Source organism: Protopterus annectens, chromosome 7.part0 (genome assembly GCF_019279795.1).
Source record: "Protopterus annectens isolate FY-2018-M chromosome 7.part0, PAN1.0, whole genome shotgun sequence".
Lineage (NCBI taxonomy): Eukaryota > Metazoa > Chordata > Ceratodontiformes > Protopteridae > Protopterus > Protopterus annectens.
In genome coordinates this window covers 625,106,111-625,128,203 of record NC_056739.1, presented here as the reverse complement: position 1 = coordinate 625,128,203, position 22,093 = coordinate 625,106,111, and the positions used below count along the sequence as shown (strand labels likewise).

At 42.9% G+C, this 22,093-nt stretch overlaps 1 protein-coding gene across 1 annotated transcript in view; it reads left to right on the top strand.

The window, feature by feature from the left end:
• The window catches only part of VPS13C (vacuolar protein sorting 13 homolog C), a 6,956,796-nt gene that overhangs the window by 1,102,513 nt on the left and 5,832,190 nt on the right, over positions 1–22,093 (top strand). Inside the window, exons 11-12 of the mRNA XM_044076309.1 lie at positions 3,915–3,972; positions 18,336–18,463. Of these exons, the coding sequence (XP_043932244.1) occupies positions 3,915–3,972; positions 18,336–18,463 (186 nt within the window). The remainder of the gene's footprint in view (positions 1–3,914; positions 3,973–18,335; positions 18,464–22,093) is intronic.

The following is a 22,093-nucleotide window of genomic DNA, read 5'->3' as shown; positions in this document are numbered from 1 at the left end:
TGGGGCAAGAAAAGACTGAGGATATGACGTCGGTCATGCGCATTTGTACCCTGACGTCCTGATGTCAGTCAAATGCGCCTTGACCGACGTCAGCCTTATACTTTGATATTCGGGCCGACCGAGGACAGCGGACTACCCAAGTGTAAGGACTGCAGCAATGTGGATCTTCGAACATCTACATTTATGGTAGGTACAAAACTGTACTTTCTGCTCTATATCTCTAGCTGTTGTACGCTCTCTTTATTTTTCTCAACAATTCATCCACAGATTTCCCATTTACATACATTTACATTTTTTGCATTATGACCAAACTCTCCACATACGCAACATGTTTTCTTGTCGCAATTATTTCTAAATGTCCTTCTTTAAAATAAAAAAAAAACATCAGTTGTTCCCAAAAGTTTACTACAGCTCTGTCACCTCCAATATTTGTCATACTTGGAATGTGTCTAACTTTATCATTTGTCAATTTTAATATAACATTAGTCCCATCCCAGAGTGTATAATCCTCTATTGTCAAGAACTTATCTTTAACTTTACATAACTTCTGCAGTAATTAGTCTTTTACAGAGTCTTTGTTTCTGTCCTGAATGGCATATGTACTTTTTTCTATGTTTCAAGAGAAGCAGTCTTAACATATTTATTCCATGGGTAAATGTCTTTTTCTCTCTTCATATTCCCTCTTGAAACAGTTTCAAAAAATGCCTTTACCTAAAGACACTGCAACTGTGTCTCAGATTTCATACCTTTCCATCTCATCCTTTTTGAATTTGTACAACTTTTTCTGACATCTTTCTCCCTTCCTCCTTTCTTCTTACAATCTCAAAGCACTTCTGCAAATGTCTTTTTATATCCTTTACTTCATCTGAATTTTCTCCATAATCTCTTACCACATCAAATCCTTTCCTGCCTCGGATTGCTGTATTCTTCCATGTCTAATATATCCTGCAACCCTCCCGATTTGAAGGGCTGTAATAAGAATGTCAGTCAACAGCAAATACGTTTAGTTGAAATTCCATCTCTGAATCTTGAGGGTTTGAACTCTCCTATTGTCATCTTCCTCTCCCCTAACCACCAGTTTTAACATTGTTGTATTTCTAAACTGAAAACTCAACTGCCTTCAACATAACACCACTCGGAATATCTTTTTTTGTAAAAGATTGATTTCCTTTGCTTCTAACCTTTCCTTCCTTCTATCATTGACTAGGTAACTCTCCTTGTTTGAAAGCTTGACTACCTTCAAATGCATCAACATGTTAGTGCTAGTCCCAGTACCACTATAAGACAATTTAATTGTGCTTGCTTCTCTGAGCCGCCTATGAGCTCAGGCCAGAGACAGGAAGCGCTGCATGAAACCCAGACCTAATCATTCTGATGAGTAGAGGAAGTTTCCTGTTGCCCTGGGCAAATTTCCCATAGTATAAATACCATCTTGGGTCTCCCTTGAAATGAGGCTACTAGCCTAGTGTGACTAACCTAGTTAACAAAAAGGTAAAGAAAATAAGTAAAAATCCTGCCATAACCAAAAAAGTTAGTTACTATGCTAATCCCCTCTCCCTCTGAAGTGGAAACTGTTGAGAGATTTGGAAAGGGGATTTATTCTTCTGCCATTGTAGCCTTTAGTACTGTAAATTATCAGGCATACACACATCTGTTTGCATCTTTTGACCATATGAGGAACAAAAACGGAATAACTTCTGGCACAGCTTGTCGAATCTGATTTCCTGTGGAGGAACTCTGATCATCAGCATGCTGAAGATCAAGTAGTCGAAACTTGAGAGTTCAAGCTTTGTCCACAAGAAGGATACCTGTCAGAGATGTGAGCTGTTAGTCGCACTGATAATTTTCGATATCTGTTGTCTCCAGGACCACTGCATGTGATCATGGACAACATAGCACAGTGATGTGGTGCATAAATGGGGAGGGGGGTGGGGTTCTTGCCCCCTGTAGCTTGTGAGGTAACAAATCAGCACAGTTTAATCCACCAAGCTTCTTAGATTCTGTCAGAGTAAAATGTATTTGCTGACGGGAGCAGAACCAGGATAGACCATCAAAATGGAAATTGAAGGGGGGGGGGGTCTTCCAGAAATTGATCCATTTTTGTGGAACTCATCAAATTAGTTTGCCTTTTTCAAAGCAAACTGAGGAACTTCTGCTCTGGCCCAGCATTCCAAGCCTGGAAAACTGGTGTTTCATTACCTTGGACAGGAATGTTCCTGTATGCAATTTCACCGTTTTCACAGATATCCAGGGAATTTTTGAAGATTCAGGACTGTCCCAAGATAATTATGGTGATTCCCTTCTGGCCCAAGTACCATTGGTTATCTCTTCTTATGGAATAGGCCAAGGGCAGTTTTCACAAGTTTTCTGTCAGAATGAGCGTACCGGTAAGACAAATGGGTGCTTGATAAATCACAACCCCAAACCACTACGTCTAACTTGCTGGGATGATTCGATTTTGATACCCTTTTGTCACCTTTTTGTGAGGATTTGCAGCAGATGTTAAAGTAAACAGACACCTGCTACTAGGGGACCTTGCATTGGTAAGTGAAAAAGATGTGCTAGTTGGTGCATTAAGAACCAGGACCCACCCAAGGTTGCTGTACCACTGGTTTTACAATATTTGTGAGAGTTATTCTCTGGCCTTTCATATTCCATTATCAAGGTTTCTGTCGACGATTTCAACGTACATGCTCAAGGATCCTTCTCTTTCATTAGTCTCTTTGGTCAGCCATTTTTTGAAAGGGTTTTTGCATTTGTACCCACCTTGAAATCAGTTTGCGCCTACCTGGGAACACCGTCTTTTGTTTTGGAAAAGTTGTCTTTTGCTTCTTTTGAACCAGTTCACCAGACTGATTCTGTGGTTTGTATTACTGATTGCTCTGACCTCTACAAGAAAATTAACTGCTGCAAGTTTTTGTAGTGTATCAGTCCTCTTTGATATTCCATAAAGGCAAGGTTTCTTTGTAAATGAACCCATCATTTATGCCTAGAGTGGTATTAGAGTTTACATTAAGCCAGAACATCTATCTCCCTTTCTTCTTTCCAGAATCTAAAAAAAAAAAAAAAAAAAAAAAAAACAGGAAAAACAGATTATTTATACTCTGGACATGCAGAGGTATTATCTTGAATGAACTAAACATTTCATGAAAACTGAACAGCTGTTTATTTCCTGTGAAGGTAAGAAAAAAAGGGCAGTACATGTCAAAGTAGCCTGTTTCCATATGGTTGTTCCTTGAATTTTTTTTTTTTCTTACTATAATAAATTCTTACCATAATAAGACATTTCCAAGCACAGCCAAGACTCGTTCGGAAAGGGCCTTGGGTATTTCTGTAAATTTTTAGAAGGGGGAAAACTCTACTAGCATTCTAAAGACAGCTGCGTGGTCCTCAGTACATACCTTTGTGAAACACTACAAAGTAGATTCCTTTTCTAGTTCTAGAAGATGCTTTTGTAGGACCATTCTCCAAGGGCTCCTGGACCCTTATTGTTCCATTCCCACTCTGGTTAATCTCTGATCTTCTACCTATATACCGAAGACTCCTGCTGCAGTGAATTAATTGAATATCTATTGTTATGGTAAGTTCATTTGCACAACTGTTCACAACTGTGTTTTCTTCAGGACTGTCAGTCATTAACTGCCTTATCAAAAGTGTTGGAATTTAAATTTATATGGTTATGGCATTTACGTTATGTCATTTTTAGGTATTGAGTAACATATGTGATGCTCAGCCATTTACCATATAGCTGTAAGGGAGTGACAAAATTCTGATTTTTACTTGTAGGTGGGTGGCTCTTTTTGGGATAGGTAGAAACCAAAGGTATGTAAACACAACAGTTCTGCTGTGTCTGATAAATGATTACTTTTCTATGTAGCTGACAGGTATTGATTTCAAACTCTTTCAATTTGCAGTTGAAGTTGAAGCAAGAAATTGCCATAAGCACTCATGAGCCCAAGGGTCATCAGTACAGTAAGTATTTAAGAATTAATATACAGAGATACATGTGTGCTTGTAAGTAAATACATATGCTGTAACTTTTTTCTTGTAAAACTTTGGAGAAAAAAGTCATGCTGCAACTGGAATAACATTCTTGCTTGGGTGAAATGCAGTTTGAGACAAAAGACTGGGGCAGTACTGTGTTTACTTGTATTTTTCTGACTTCTGCATGAACACATCTTTGTTCTTTTAATGGTATCTTTGATGCAAAAGCTCTGCGAGTGTGTGTGGTAGGATCTCTTTGTTATCCATGATGTTCTTCGTCTCACATTGCTGCAGTCATAACCTGTGGGTAGTCCGCTGTACTCGGTCAGCCCGAATACCAAAGTGTTAGGCTGGCGTCGGTCATGGGTGCTCAGAGCTGACGTCAGTACGCAGTAGTACTTAAGCGCATGACCGACGCCATATCCTCAGTCTTTCTTGCCACGTGCTCCGAAGCAGAAGCAGCGTTTGCAAGTGCCGTTCGGCGTCCTGAAATTTTCGTTTTTTGAGTTTCAGACCGAAGACCAAGTTGGGCTAAGTACCCCGTTGGGGAAAATTTTTGTCTTTTCTTGCCTCAGTTAATCCGGATGTCAGAAAAAGTTAATTGTATTTCTTGTGGGAAACAGATACCTCATAGGGACTATCACTCTCTCTGTATTCCTTGCTTGGGGCCTGAGCACGACGTAGTCGGGTGTCGCTTTTGCGCTAGATTTAATAAGCGCACCATTAAATGCAGATTAGACTGTGCTAGGCTTGTTTTCGTAAGCGTGTAACTACAATATGCCGTCGGATCCTCCGACGCCCGCTACCGCAAAAAAGCGAAAAGATAAATCGTTAAAGTCTAAACAGGATGAGTCGTCCGTTGCGGACGCCGGTTCTATGGAAACTACGGTTGAATCTGTGGATCCAGCCGAGGTCTCGGCTGAATCACGGGGGGAACCTTTAATTTTACAGGAATTGGCCTCTCAGGAGTTAGGTCAGGCCGAGGGGGCTTCTCAAGTTTCTGTAGTTCCATCCTTACAAAAGGTTATTAGGCCTTCTACTTCTGTCACTAAAGGCCCTGCTAAAGCTAGACCTGGTCTTTCTGGTACAGACATCAGCCCTAGTTCTTCGGGCTCTGTTCCTAAAAAACATATGTTGAAAATGGCAGAGGATTTGATTACTTTAATCAGGGGTTCTATGCCCACTCCAGAAAAGAGGCCTAGGGTGGAGACAGATGTGGAGGGATTGGAGCATTCCTCAGATTTCTGAGTCTTCAGCTGAGGACATTCAGGATTTTCCTCCCTATTCTGATTCGGATGCAGAGGATTCCTGTCCTTCTGCTTCTCCAGAGGATTTTTCCTTTTCTGAAACCCTGCACTCCATGAGGGAGCATTTCAAGTGGGAAGGTCAGGATTTTTCAGATTCTCGTAAGAGGCTTAGGGAATTTTTGTTTTTGCCACAACATAGACCTTTGGCTATTCCCCCTGTTTTAGATGTTTAGGAGGAAAGTTGGCGCTTTTCAAACAAAATTGGCTTTTGGTCACCCAGGACAAATGGGTGTTGGACATTATAAATCAAGGCTACAAGTTTTATTTTCACACCTTTCCTCCTTTCAAAGGCATGCCAGATGTACCTCCTCAGCAAAGGCTGGAGGCTCACAAACAGATTTCTTTACTTTTGCAAATGGGGGCAATCCAGGTGGTACCTCCGTCAGAAGTAGGCCTAGGGTTTTATTCTCGCCTATTCCTTGTGCCAAAGAAAGGAAACACTTGGAGGCCAATTCTGGATTTGTCCATTCTCAATACATACCTAGACATTCCAAAGTTCAAGATGTTAACTTTGCAGCAACTTCTGCCTCTGCTAGGCAAAGATCACTGGATGGTAACTCTGGATCTCAAAGAGGCTTATCTTCACATTCCTATCGGGCCCAGCTGCAAGAGATTCCTGCGTTTTCGGGCTGGTACTTTTCATTATCAGTTCTCTGCATTGCCCTTTGGCTTATCTACTGCGCCCAGGGTGTTCACAAAGGTCCTGGCTCCTGTGATAGCCTTCTTAAGACTGAGAGGAATACAAGTTTATCCTTATCTGGACGATTGTCTGATTCTTGCTCAAGACAAAGTCAAGTTACTTTAACATCTACAGTATGTAATGGCAGTTTTAAGGTGCCTAGGGTATTCTGTGAACGAAACAAAGTCCAGTCTAGTACCCTCTCAGGACATGTGCTTTCTGGGTGTGAGACTGAATACAGCCTCTCAGATGGCTTTTTTGACCCCGGACAAACAAAGAAATCTTCACCTATACTTCCAGCAATTATCCCTAATGTCCAGACTGACTGCAAGGACAGTCCTTCTAGCCTTGGGGTTCATGGCATCTTGCATTCTGGTACTTCCCAATGCCAAACTGCATATGAGGAAGCTACAATGGTATCTCAAAAGTGTATGGACTCAACACTGCCACGATTTGGACACTGTCATTCAGATAATACCTTGCATCCAGAAGGAATTTTTGTGGTGGGCTCAGGAATGTCACCTAAACAAGGGACTCTGTGACCCGACCAGAGGCGAGTCAGATCTTAACGACGGATGCCTCAGACCTGGCTTGGGGAGCACACTTCAATGGGAAATGGATTCAAGACACGTGGCCTCCCAGACTACAGCATTTGCATATCAACATGAAGGAGATGTTAGCAGTCCAATTTGCCCTGATGGCCTTCAAGGATCTACTTCAATCAGGACAGGTGTTGATTCAAACAGACAACACAACAGTCATGTGGTACATCAACAAGCAGGGGGGAACCCATTCCTACCCTCTTTGCAGACAAGCTATGATTTTGTGGGAGACTGCTCTGAGTTTGCACATCACTCTTCAAGCACGGTTTCTGCCAGGAGCACAGAACTCCTTAGCAGATGTATTGAGCAGACAAATTGTGGATCCCCACAAGTGGAAATCGGATCCTCACGTATTCCAACAGTTGACAGTGGCTTGGGGAACTCCAGACATAGATCTGTTCGCTTCTCCACTAAATTTCCAACTGCCAAAATTTTGCACAAAGATGTTTCACCCAAAAGCTTGGAAAGTGGATGCTCTATCTTTCAGTTGGAACAACCTTCACGTCTATGCTTTCCCTCCTCTGCCTCTCCTTTCCAAGGTACTCTTGAAAGTCGGACAGGACAAGCCTTGCATGATTCTAATAGCACCAGATTGGCCACGTCAGCACTGGTATCCTCTGCTGAGGAGTTTAGTACAGGAGCCTCCTTGGCCTTTGCCACCAATTCCACACCTGTTGTCCCAGGCAAGCAATCATTTTCTCAATGTCAGGGTACAGTCCCTGCATCTGACAGCCTGGCGTATTCTGTTTTAGATCCTGGGGGGTCTCAGCTTCCTCAACAAGTTTTGAATGTCATTTTGGAAGCCAGACGGCCTAGTACTAGAAAAGTTTATGCTGATAAATGGAGGAGATTTTTTCTTTGGAGCACAGCAAAGAGCTTTGATGTTTCAGTGCCTAATTTGAGTTTTACACTGCAGTACCTTACTGAATTATTAGACAAGGATTTGTCTTTCTCCTCCGTGAAAGTTCATGCTGCAGCCATTTCTGCTCACTATGATTGTGACCCTCCTTTATTTTCTCACCCTTTGTTTAAACAATTTCTTAGAGGGGCAAAAAACATAAGACCCCCACGTAGAGCTCCTACTCCTTCCTGGGATCTCAATTTTGTGTTGGAAAAGCTTACTTTACCTCATTTTGAACCAGCAGCTACGTCTGAGTTGAAGTTTTTGTCCTGGAAGACTGCTTTTTTGTTGGCCATTACATCTGCTAGGAGGGTATCTGAATTACAGGCTCTCATGGCAGTTGAACCCTTCCTGATATTTCATAAGGATAGGGTGTCCTTGCGTACTAACCCTTCTTTTATGCCTAAAGTTATTTCTCATGTGGCCTTAAACCAGTTTATTCATTTGCCTACTTTTTATGCTGATCCCCAAAATAAAGGGGAAAAAGTCTTGCATTCTTTGGATATTCACAGGCAGTTACGCTATTATTTGAGCAGAACTAAAGAATTCAGGCAGACTCAACAGTTATTTATTTCTTTTGCTTTGGGTTCACAGGGGAAGGCTGTTTCTAAGCAAACTATTTCTAAGTGGATTGGCCATTGTATTGCTTTTTGTTACTCTCATCATGGAAAGGATGTTCCTGCTGGGATCAGACCTCATTCCACTAGGGCTACCGCCACATCTACTGCCTTTTTAAGGGGGGTAGCTACTAAGGATATTTTGGAGGCAGCTACTTGGAGTTCAGTACACACTTTTACTAAACATTACCATCTCCCTCTTTATTCTAAGTCTAGGGCTGGGTTTGCTACTGCAGTTTTACAGGGCATGTTGGCAGCTCCTAATGCTTTTTAGTTTGCCAGCCTCCCTTTACCTTTGCTTTGGGATTCTACCCACAGGTTATGACTGCAGCAATGTGAGACGAAGAACATAGTACAGTTTTGTACCTACCATAAATGTAGATGTTCGAGGATCCACATTGCTGCAGTCCAATTTTTCCTCCCTCCTTCCCCTCTATAGTTTGGGGTTGCTGTGTTTCTGTTGGGGGAATTATTATGTTATCTAGGTTGGTTGTTGGGTATTTCTATTTTGGCTATGGCCTTTCCTTTTTAGGCCTTCTGACATCTGGGGCAAGAAAGACTGAGGATAAGGCGTCGGTCATGCGCTTAAGTACTACTGCGTACTGACGTCAGCTCTGAGCGCCCATGACAGACGCCAGCCTAACACTTTGGTATTCGGGCCGACCGAGGACAGCGGACTACCCACAGGTTATGACTGCAGCAATGTGGATCCTCGAACATCTACATTTATGGTAGGTACAAAACTGTACTTTTCAATGTCTGTGAGATTTTGTCAGCATTTACAAACCATTGAGATGCATATAATGGTGTTTCATTACTCAGAAGGCAAACTAGTACTGCATTTTTCTTTTTAGATTGAGTACCCGAAATGAACCTTCTGTGGAACTTTGTGCCTTATGCCACAAAGACAAATGAAGTGCTTAGACATGTGAGGACATTAAGAATAGTGCACAAAATTAGAAGGCAGCCAGTCTACATATCCATGCATTTGGTGAGATTATTGGTAGTAAGCTGAGTAGGACAGGCCAGACTTTATACCCAACAACGGTCCACACCTCATACTGATGCATCTGTAGGCATCTCCAGACAGACTGAGAGAGAGAAGCTGTCCAATATATTCTGAGTGTCTGAGTCCCCATCCAGTGAATCATGCCTAGTACGCATCATGGAGGGATTGTGTGCACCCTCTCCGGGTGTATGACAACTTTGGTTCAATGACCTGCACCTGATGCACGTCATGCCAGATGCACAGTGTGCATCTTCGCCAGGTAAATGATCATGGTAGACATTCTTAAGGAGCCACAGTGTGCATCCTCAGCATGTGTATGATCACTTTGGTCCAGTGACTTGCACCTGGTACATGTCTTTCTATAGAGGCACACATTGTGCATCCTCACCTGGTATACAATCACCTCTATCCAGTGACCTGTGCTCTATGTACATCCTGCAGAAATCACATAGTGAGCATTGTCTCCAGGTGTATGATCACCTCTGTCCACTGACTTTTGTCTGGTATATATCCTGCAGGAGGCACTGTGCACGTCCTCACCAGGTGGATGACTACCTCAGTTGGGTCCCAAAAACCTGGGTGGGCAGTGCGATATGCAAGAATACCCCTGGATTGCTACGCACTCTGTCACACAGAGTAAGACGTGCAAGAGAATACTTCTTCCAAGATGTCATTCTTTCAGATGTTTCACTGTTGCAGTCATTACATTTGGGTAATCTGCTGGCAGGTTGCCGTCGGCCTGAATAACAAAGTCTTGGGTGCTGCATCGGTTGCCGTCTCCTCTTCCATGACGGCAGGTCGTCAGGGGTATAAAACATGCAGCTGATGTCATTTTAATCTGTCTTTCTTGCCGTGCGGTGCCCGAAGCAGAAGCAGTTCGCAAGTGCCAGTCAGCCGACTCCTGAAACTTTTGTTTTCGAGTTTCAGAACCAAAGTCTTCAAACCAAAGCCAAGCATCCCGTTGGGGAAACTTTTTCTTGCTCCTTACCGATGTCAGTAAAAGTTAATAATTGTATTACTTGTGGGAACCAAATACCTCATAAGGATTTTCATTTGTACTGTATACCTTGCCTAAACCCTGATCACAACGTACTTTGCTGTCGGTTTTGTGCTAAATTTAACCACTGCATTATTAAGCGTCGGTACATTTTTGCTTTTAAATACTTTGGTTCAAGATTTAACTATCCTGAAATGTCGTCGGTTAGCAATCTGACTACTAGAATTCACAAAAAAACACAAGGAAAGAGTCAGACCGTTGAGGTACAAAACCGACGACGAAGCTTCTCCTAAGCCAGTCGGCGGTTCGCCGGTACTCAGTGAGGCACTTTTGCAGCCCCTGATGCCGGTACTTTTGAGTCGCAGGCCTCTACCGAGACCCATTCAGAGTCTGGTATGCCGCGAGTTTCTCCAAGTATTGAACCCGTGGATGTCTCTCCCTTGGATGGGTCCAGAGCCGCTGAGCAGGCACCAGCTTCTGAGGGTGTTTTCAGGCCTCAACATTTGTATATTAAACCAACGCCATCATCAAAAACAAGGCTAAAACCTACTTCTATTTGTAAAGAACCAACGCATGAGCCACGTGCTCAGGCCCCTATGCCTAAAAAACAAATGATCAAAATGGCTGAGAATTTAATTACCTTGATCAGGGGTTCCCACCCCCCCCCCCCTCCTGCTAAGAGGCCTAGGCAAGGCACTGATTATGAATCTTCAGATCAGGTTTCCATTTCTTCTGATCAGAAATTTTCCATTCCACCTTATGAGGACTCTGATGCAGAGCAATCCATCCCTTCTACTTCTCCTCCTGAGGATTTTTCTTTTGGAAAGACTTTGCATGCTTTAAGGGAACATTTTCATTGGGAGAGTCAGGACTTTACAGAATCCAAAAAGAGGCTTAGGGATTTTCTTCTTCCTCAGCATAGACCTTTGGCTATACCTCCTGTTTTAGACATTGTTGGTGATGTTTTCTCAGAATCCAGCATGGCTCCCGATTCCCTGCCTCTGGCTCCTAGTAAGCCAGACAGATATTACAGGGTTCCTGACTCTCACAAATTTATTTTCAAAAATCCTGCTGCTGACCCTGAAACTATTTCTCAGGGTCCCAAGGGTGTTAAGGCTTCTACAGCCAAAAATCCTACTTCTTCAGATAGAGACTCCAGGGTGCTGGAGAGATGGGGTAAGAAGGGTTATACGTCTGCAACGTTGGGAATCGGGGCTTTAAACTGCCAATTTCATGTGCTTAAATATCAACAGCATGTTATGGGCTTACTGAAACAGAAAATGATGTTGATTTCTGATTGTGTGGAAAATAGAGTTACAGGACTTATTGCATTCAGCTGAACAAGTTGGAAAGCAGTGTGGTTTTGATTCCTTGGAGGTCTCTTGCAGGGCCGCCGTAACTGGATCTGTGATAAAAAGGCATGCTTGGCTCAAGGAGCAAAATCTGCCTGATCATGTCCAAGCTAAATTGTTGGATGCTCCTTTACAGCAGGACAGTCTGTTTGGTAATAAGGCAGAAGAGGTTTTAAAAAAGATGGAAGACTAAGCTAAATCTATGCAAACTGTAAAAGATTTCTTGGAAGTGCAGCCACTCAGGTTCAGTAGGCACTGGCCTACTTAAGAATTGGTGCTTTCCAGTGTCCCACAGAGCCGCTTGGGTCAAACCCAGACACTCCAAAGGCTCCAGGTTTCAGTCACAAGGATCTTGCAGGACAAAACAGTGGGGTGCCTCCACCTCCAAATCAGGAGTTAGCAAAGCACCACCCTACTACAGTAAACAGTCTCAATGAATTTCCTCTGCCATCTCCAAGCACTTATCTTTTGGCAGCCCTTTTGGGGGAAAACTAGCACTTAATGCTCAAAATTAATATCTAATTACCCAGGACAAGTGGGTCTTAAACTTAGTATCCCAGGGGTACAGATTTCATTTCCACACGTTGCCAATTCCAAACGGATGGTCAGATCTGCCACCAAATCAGTGGGCAGAGGCCCAGAAACAAGTTGTCCCTCATGGATATGGGAGCTGTTCAACCAGTACCAGAAAAGTAAAAAGGACAAGGGTTTTATTCAAGACTTTTCCTGGTACCCAGAAAAGACAAATCATGGTGTCCAATTCTGGGCTTATCCATTCTAAATACTTTTCTGGGCATTCCAAAATTCAAGATGCTGACTCTACAACAGCTACTGCCTATGCTTGGCAAGAATGCCTGGTTGATTAACTCTAGACTTTGAGGCATACCTGCAAATCCCAATCAGGGAATCTTGCAGAAGATACCTCGGCTTCAAAGCAGGCTATTTGCATTACCAGTTCTCTGCACTGCCCTTTGGCTTATCTACTGCGCCCAGGGTCTTCAGAAAGTGCCTGGCACCAGTAATTGCATGCTGACTCTACAACAGCTACTGCCTATGCTAGGCAAGAATGCCTGGTTGATAACTCTAGACTTTGAGGCATACCTGCCTATCCCAATCAGGGAATCTTGCAGAAGATACCTCCGCTTCAAAGCAGGCTATTTGCATTACCAGTTCTCTGCACTGCCCTTTGGCTTATCTACTGCGCCCAGGGTCGTCACAAAGTGCCTGGCACCAGTAATTGCATTTTGCAGACAAACATTCAAATTTATCCATATCTGGACGATTCTCATTCAGGCAAAGGAAAAGGACACTCTTCTTCAGCATCTGGCATTTGTAAAAAGATTTCTAACATGCCTAGGGTACACCATAAACCTAAAGAAATCACAACTGGTACCCTGTCAAATAATTACATTCCTGGGTGCAAGCTTGAATACAATTGTCCAGATGGCTTACCTCACGCCAGACAAACAAATTCAATTGACAACATATTTCAAACAAGTGGCAACAAAAACCCAGCTATCTACAAGACAAATTCTACAGGCTTTGGGGTTCATGGTATCCTGCATTCTGCTAGTTCCATATGCAAGACTCTACATGAGGAAACTTCAATGGTACCTAAAAAGGCTTATGGAGTCAACATTGTCACAGCCTGGAAACAATGATTCCTCTCATTCATTGCCTGCAACAGGCGTTCCTTTGGTCGGCAGAGGCATGTCACCAAAACAAGGGACTGTCATTCATTCTACCCCCTCCCATCCAAACCCTGATTACAGATGCATCAGACTATGCTTGGGGGGCCCATCTGGCAGGGAAATACATTCAGGACGAATGGAGCCCAAATCAAATGCATCTACATATCAAGAAGAAAGAAATGCTAACTGTACAGAATGCACTGACAGCCTTCAAGGACTTCCTTCATCCAGGACAACTACTGATGAAGATGGACAGCACCACAGTTGTGGTACATAAACAAGCAGGGGGGTTCCCACTCCTACCTTCTTTGCAGAATAGCCATGGCCTTGTGGAACACAGCCTTGACTTACCAAATACATTTTATTTTTTATTTTTATTTTACATTTGTTGACCAGGATAGTCTGACTGGATGCATGTCCATTTTCAGTGGAGGCCCTGGGAGAAAAGCTCCAAGGGTAAGCAGATCCAGCATTACATAATACCAGCATTACATATTACAGACTATTTACATAGATTACATAAGTAAGCAAGTTAAACAAGTTCCACAGGTTACAGTTAATCCTGACTTGCGCTCAGGATTAAATTAAATTACACAGTAAACTGGTTAGCAGATTTTTACACATTCTAGAGAGAGTTAGCCAGGCTTGATACATTAACATAGCCAGTTAAGTGACAAATGTTGTTTGAGTCTAGTTTTAAATTGACTTAAGGTGAAAAGTAAGGTAATATCAGCTGGAAGAGAGTTCCAGGATCTACTTAGTTTGCAAAGAGAGAATCACCGGCTGTGTTATTAATTTTGCTAGTCTGAATTAGTCGTTTGTTAGAGGATCGAAGTGGTCTAGGATTGTTATAGGGGGGGTGATAATATTTTTAAGTGCAGGAGTATTGTCCGGATTATAGAGGATTTTATAGGCCCATAATCAGTTGGTTATACTGGATTAGGCTGGGTAGTTCAAGCCATCCAAGCTGATTTAGATTGATGAAATGATGTGTCCTAAAAGGCAGCCCAGTGGCAAACCTGGCAATGTGGTTGTAGCAAATTGAGAGTTTAAGGACAGTCTTGTTTAAATTCGAGAGTAGAGGGGATGCATACATAAGGGTTGAAAGAAGGTGAGTGAGCTATTGCAATTTTAGCTGGAGGGGTTAGGAAGGCTTTTATTCTGTAAAGTGACCCTAGTTTTTTATTGATGGTTTTGATAGTTTGTTTAACATGCAGGTCAAATTTTAGATTGTCTATGATGACACCTAATAGTTTTGTAGAGGGGTCAGGGGAGATTATTGTGCCATCATTTGATTTTATGGTAAAGGTGAAAGTGGTAGACCTTTGTGTTGGTGAAAATAACAGCATTTTAATTTTTTTGGTATTTAGGATCAGACTATGTTCAGAAAGCCAGTTTTCTATCATATTAAAGGTGGTCTGGGTAGCTGACCATAACTCTACTGGAGATGTGGCTGAGCAAATCAGAGTAGAGTCATCAGCATATTGGATACAGCTGACTTTTGGGATGACAATATAAAGGTAGTTAATGAAGATGGAGAACAGCAAGGGCCCTAGTATAGAGCCTTGTGGTACTCCAAGGGTGTTGGGTAGAAGGTTAGAGAGTTTGTTCTGCCAGAGGACAGCCTGCTGTCGACCATTCAGGTAGGACTGAAACATTGAAGGGCTCTAGTATCTAGACAGAATGTTTGCAGGGTGTGGATTAAAAGTTGGTGATCAACCATATCGAATGCCTTGGAAAGATCCAAGAAGAGGGCTGAGGATATATAATTATTGTTGCGATTATGGTTTATGGTGTTAGTAAAGGCTAGGAGGGCTGAAGTAGTGCTGTGATGAGGACAGAAACCATGCTGAGCGTCTGCCATAAGGTGATTCTGGATTAGGTGGTGCATGACTTGTCTATGAATACATTTTTCCATAATCTTTGCAAGTGGAGAGAGTATAGCTATTGGCCTATAACTGGAGAATTCAGTAGTGCTGTCTCCTTCTACATCTTTAAGCTCAATTCCTGCCAAGAAAGCAAAGTACTCTGGCAGATGACCTAAGCAGAAATCTTCTGGACCCACATGAATGGAAACTGGATCGACAAACCTTCAGCATGTTGGCACGAAAATGGGGGAGCCCAGACATAGATCTATTTGCCTCTCCCCAAAACTATCAGTTGGACAAATTCTGCACAAGAACTCATCACAAAAAAGCTTGGAAAGTGGATGCTCTATCCTTCAGCTCGAAAAACCTATAAGTCTATGCCTTTCCCCCCTCTGCCTCTGCTCTCCAAGGTCTTGCTAAAAGTCAGACAGGAAAAAACAAAAATGATTCCGATTGCTCTGGACTGGCCTCGCCAACACTGGTACCCGCTTCTAAGGAATATCTCGCACCTTCCTCCATGGTACTTGCCTCAAACACACCATCTACTGTCTGAGCAGAACTGTCATATTCTTCACACTCTGCTCCAAACTCTGAATCTTGCAGCATGGCTACTCGCCTAATTTCACCAATCACATCTCTCCGTAAACCTGTGATGGATGTCATTTTGGAGGCTAGAAGGCCTAGTACTAGAAAATCTTACGCTGTTAAATGGAAGAGATTCTGTGCTTGGAACCAAGCACAAGGAATAAACACAGCAAAGCCCGATATTCCACAGATTTTGCAATATTTAACTGAGATGCTTCACAAGGGCCTATCTTTTTCTTCAATAAAAATCCATGCCTCTGTCATCTCGGCTCATTACAACACAGAGCCTACTTTCTTTTCTCATCCCCTGCTAAAGCAGTACCTCAGAGAAGCCAGAAATTTAAGACCTCCCAAGAGAGCACCGACTCGTGCATGGGACCTCAATTTTGTGCTGGAAAAACTCACCCTACCTCCTTTTGAACCAGCTGCTACTGCGGACATAAAATTTCTTTCTTGGAAGACTGCCTTTGTTTTAGCAGTCACCTCAGCTGGAAGGGTTTCAGAACTACAGGCTCTCATGACAGTGGAGCCTTTCATTATCTTTTATTTTTTACCCAGACAGGGTGGACCCTCAGGACCCATCCTTTTATGCCTAAGGTGGTATCCAGTGTGGCTCTTAACTAGACCATTCACCTGCCAACTTTTTTCCGAAATCCGCAGAACAAGGGAGAGCGAATTCTGCATTCATTAGATGTGCACAGACAACTAAGATTCTACTTAAACAGGACAAAATCTCTAAGAAAGTCTGAGCAACTACTGGTGGCATTTGCTGCAGGAACAGAGGGGAAGGCTATATCAAAGCAGACTATTTCAAAATGGATAAGCCATTGTATTTGTTTCTGCTGCATGCACCATGGTAAACCTGTGTTACATAAGTTATATATCCTATTTGAATACAGGACATCATTTTTCGTTCAGGAAAATTTGGCTAGAAAGCCCACCCCAGGTAGTAGCAATCAGTGAATATGTAAATTGAGAAATGTAACCCACAGTCTAGGAGATACTTGTACAAAGACTTTCTAAATGTATATTTGGAAAGTTTTCTGGCCTGTATTTACCTAAACTTTACTAAAGACATTCATGAAATTTCTTCCATCCATCCACTATTGTTAAAAGTTCCTTTTCTGTTTGTACTTTTGTATTTGTATAAATCCTGTTGACAAATCAAGACCTTGGTCGTCTGTTCTGTCTTAGGATCACAGCTTGTATGCCCCATTGACTGTCATCTACTTGCAACACAACTAGCATATTCACAATAGTAACAGTGTTGCATGTGTAGATAGGTTCTAAAGCATATTTTTTTCTGAGCTACATATTACTTTTGACAGTTTTAGTGTGCTTATTTCAGATGTATAGTGGGGTTATTGCTTTACCCATGCATGTTTTACTATGTATGGCCAGTAGCAGAGTTTTTACTTTTTGTACATGTTCCTCCATATATGACCAGCAGCGGGGTAATTACTTTATCCGTACAGGTTTCCCCACCTGTGCTGAGTAGAAGGATGGTTATTACTTTATCTGTACATGTTTTGCCATGCATGCTTAGTAGTGAGATTATTTTATCTGTACATTTTTCCCCATCAATGCTCAGTAGTAGTGACGTAAATACTTTATCCATACATATTACCCCATCTTTGCTCAGTAGCACTGTGGTTATTACTTTATGCATACATGTTTCCCCATGCCTTGTCCAGTAGTGAGGTTACTACTTCGTGTACGTTTCCCTATGCATGCCCAATAGTGAGGTGGTTATTTCATGCATACATGTTTCCCCATTCATGGCCAGTAGTGATGTTATTACTTGAAACCTACAGGTGTCCCCAGGCACGCCCAGTAGTGGAGTTAATACTTCATGCATACATGTATGCTCAGTATTGGGGCTATTACTTCATGCATACATGTTTCCCCATGCATGCCCGGTAGTGAGGTTATTACTTCATGCAAGCTTCCTCTTTATGCCCACTAGCATCCATGGCACATGGGCATCCAGTAGTTAATAGTGCTGGCTGGACAGGGACTCTAGCACTCAATTCCATGGGTGAGGTAAACTTGCTACTGACCCCCCAATCAGATACTTTGTTTTGCTCCCCTGTTCTCTCCACTAGGACACCATCCTTTCCTTATCTGAGAGGGGTGATGGGACACTGCCCAATTCCTTTTCCTCCATAGTTAGTTCCTTCATTGTCTGCATTGCTGTTCTGTCTTGCATTATCCAAGTCATAAAGAGGATTTGTATGAGTCTTTTATACTAAGACTGGAAAAGTAATTTTATTTTCAAGAAAGCACCCTCAAATGGACATTTGGACAAAATTTATATCACTGTGTATCTGAGAAAGTTGACTTTAACCAGTTGCCCTAGATTTTAAGTTAAATTTTCTTGGAAGTTTCTTCATGAATGTAGTATCTCAAGAGACACTGTGTGGACTTAGAGAATGACAAGCTTACAGCATGTTTAAGTAGTTGCTGTGAGGGCAGATTAAACCAACTGTCCCACATCTATTTTTAAGACAGTTTTGCTATAATGTTTGTTGACTAATATATATAGTTGGAACTTTTTGATTGTAATTTGTAACTGAAATGAGTTATGAATGTACTTAACGGTTGTTTGCAAAGTTGGTGATTTAATAAAGAAAAAATTTGCTAGTTCCATTTTTATTAAAAATGCATAACACAATGCTGGTTAAAATAATTGAAAGAATAAAACCAAAATATGTAAAAATGTTTATCAAATTTTGCTTTCAAGTTTTCAAACCAGTGTCAGCATCAGCAAAACTACAGATAGATCCATATGCTGAGATTGCACTTGTGTCTCCTAAAGTAATACTGAACGTGGAAGTACGCAGCATTGCATTTGAAATGACTAAACCACAGGTAAGAAAAATCATTTTAATTTATTCATTCATCCATTTTTTAGTTTGTACAGGATTGCAGAGCGGCTCTAATTTACAGGACCGAGGTCATTGTAGGACAGAGTGGTGTGCGCTCACACACACACACACACACACACACACACTTGATTACTTTACCTGACTTGTATCATTTGAATGCCAGGAATGTATGTGTGCCTGTCTATAATGTAGGCCAGTGATACACACACATGCATTCCTAGCATGACAAAGAATTTGAGGATAGACTCACAGATTCATGCACTTATAAGGAGCCTGTTGGATAGTGACAAGTACACTCACTCCCACATCCACCCACCTATACATAAAAAGCCTTGTGCACACATTCCTGGCATTGTCGATGCAAGTCAATGAAGGTAATCCAGAAGCGGGTATATTGTGGGATTAGTCCGACATCATTGATACACAAGTACATGCAGACATACACGCACGAATGTGCACATGCTCACATTATTATGACAGCCTTGCCTTGTGTAAGTACATGTATTAAAAGGTGTTGCATGGATGTAATTTCATTCTTGTGCTGTGTTTTAAAGGGCAAACAGAAAATGTTTTAGTTGTATTTAATCTTTGATGAAAGAACCTTGAAAAGTTGTTGTTCCTTCGGCTTTTCCCGGTTAAGGGTCGCCGCAGCGGAACTCGGGTCCGCTAATGATTGGCAGTAGATTTTCACAGTGCCGAAGTGCCACCTCGACGCTCAACCTTCAACGAAGGCATGCCCATTCATGCATGTCTTTCGAATGCCACTCGACCACGTGGAGGACATGCAGACTCCACACAGAAGGCACTCCAGCTGAGAATCGAACGGGAGAACCTCATGCTGTGAGGCAACAGTGCTACCGCTGCACCACCATGGCTGTCCATTAAAGAACCTTGAAAAATAATACCTTTAATTGGGCAAGCTTAGAGAAGGCTTCATAAAAGGTCCTTTCAGAAGCTAAAACTATTTGAATTCTAAGTTTAATTTCTTATGTGCACTCTTTGAACAAGAAACAAAATGATCACATATGACATAGGTAATCTTAGGTCAGGTTGTCAGTAGTATAAAGTAAGGCAGCCGATGCTATTTTATCAGTCTTTCTTGTCATGGAGCCCGAAGCAGAAGCAGATGTCCTTCAAGAATGCAACTGCTGTCATAACATATGGGTTGTCCTGCCTCAGGCAGCCCTTGGTCGGCCGGATTCCAAAGTCTGGGTCCAGCGTCGGCCGGTGTCGCCTCCTCTCAGACGTCAGAACGGCTGGAGTATAGAGGCATCGGCCGACACCATCTTCTTCAGTCTTTCTTGCCACGCGGTGCCCGAAGCAGAAGCAGTTTGCAAGTGCCAGTCGGTCAGCTCCTGTGTTTTCATAGGTTCATAGGTTCATAGGTTCATACTAGGCTATCTGCCCGAGGGCATTTACAAGCCTAGCCCATCGTTTTGTGGCTTACGCCACCCCTTTAGTATGGGGAACTATACCCATTATTTTTCTGTGCCTCTGTCGAGCAGTGACACTGAGGTAATCCCTGGGGTATATCTGCGATCTCCCATCCATTGGTCAAGATTTCTCTTGAACAAGGCCAGCGAGGTGCTCTGCCTCACATGTACCGGTTTCAGTTACCGGAGTCATCTAAAAGCTAAGTACCCCGTTGGGGAACATTTTTTCTTGCCTCAGCCGATGTCAGAACAAATTGAGAAAGTTAATTGTTTGTCTTGTGGTAAACAAATACCTCATAAGGACTTCCATTCTTACTGCCTCCCTTGCCTAGGCCCAGACCATGACATCTCTGCCTGTGCTTGCTTTAACAAGTGCACCCTCAGGCGCCGGGCAGAATTTGCCGAAGACTTTTTCGGCGAATCCTTCACTTATATCATGCCGTAGGAACAACCGACAACACAAATTTCCAAAAAACGGAAGGACCGGGACCGACATCCGCGGCCCGTGTTCTCTACCGATATTTCTCCTAAGCCCTCCGCGTGTGCTTCGGTCCCTTCAGAAGCGGTAATTCAACTGCTCCAGGCCGACGACACAGCAGTAACACGTCCTTCGGTCACGGAGACTACACCGGTGCTGGTTATTGATTTTCCTCCAGAAACCAAGTTCTGGATCTACCCGACACCATTCCCGTAGACAAGGTTACTCCTGCACGTGGGGCAGCTAGACCTCCTGTATCCATGTCTATCAAGGCCTTTGCACGTGCTAAGGCTGCCAGCCAGGCCAAGGCCCATCCTAAACCTACTGCCCAGGCCCCTTCTTCTGATAAACAGGATCATGTCTCTTGCTGCAGATCTTATCTCTCTTATCAGGGGGTCTCAGCCTCACCCAGACAGAGGTTCTCAGCCGCCTGCAGAGAAAAGGCCTAGAACTGAGCAGGTTGACAACCTCTCTTCAGATGAAGCCTCTGGGGATTCTGAGCATTCAGATACCAAAGAAGAATCCTTCCAGGCCTATGAGGATTCTGATGCTGAGGAGTCAATTCCCTCTGCCTCTCCTCCAGAGGATTTTTCATTCGGTGAAGTCCTCCACTCTGAGGGAGCATTTTAAGTGGCAGGGTCAGGAATTTTCTGATTCTAGGAAATGGCTACGTACCTTCCTCAAGTTACCCCAGCACAGACCTTTTGCTATCCCTCCAGTTATGGATGTCCTGGATGTTTTCTCCGACTCCAGTGCTAACCCTGATTCTCTCCCTCCTGCTCCTGTCAAGCCAGACGGAGATTACAGGGTCCCTGACACTCACAAGCATCTCTTTAAGGCCCACTCTGTGGATCTTGAAACTATTTCACAGGGCCCCAAAGGAGTGTCTACTTCCTCAGCCAAGAATCCACTGCCAGCGGATAGGGAAGCAAGGTCCCTGGAGAGATGGGGTAAAAAAGTTTATACCTCTTCCACCCTTGCCATGAGGTCACTTAACTGCCTTTTTCATATGTTTCAGTACCAGGATTATTTACTGGATGATTTACAGAAAAAACTAGCCTTTCCTGAGTCTATTGATAGAAAGGCATTGCAGGATCTGGTCCATAACTCTCAGCAGGTTAGCAATCATTTTCTTCAGTGTGGTTATGATGCATTGGAGGCTTCATGTAGGGCATTCATGACAGGGGCTGTTATACGTAGACATGCTTGGTTAAAAGAACAGCCACTGCCAGACCATGTTTAAGTAAAGTTACTTGATGCACCTCTGGAAAAACAGAAGCTTTTTGGTGCTAATGCACAAGATGTGTTGAAGTCCATTGAGGAAAAGGCTAAATCAGTTCAGACAGTCAAAGATTCCCTCCAGGTTCAGCCACCCAGATTCAGCAGGAATTGGCCTTCAAAGAATTGATCCTGTCTAGACACTGACAAGTTTCAAAGGGGAAAAAACAGGCGTGCTCGAGGTAGAGGGCAGTACCGAGGCTCCTACAGGGGCCGCCAATGGCAAACACCAAATCAAAGAAGTGGCGCAGGCAGTCCAGCTGCACCACAAGGACAATCACAATGACTTGACTTTCATGACACCTACCAAAGCTCAAAGAGAAGCACCTTTAGGCGGAAAATTATCCTTATTCTCAAAGAACTGGCATATCTTAACCAAGGACAACTGGATTCTGGATTTAATAGACAAAGGTTACAGATTCCA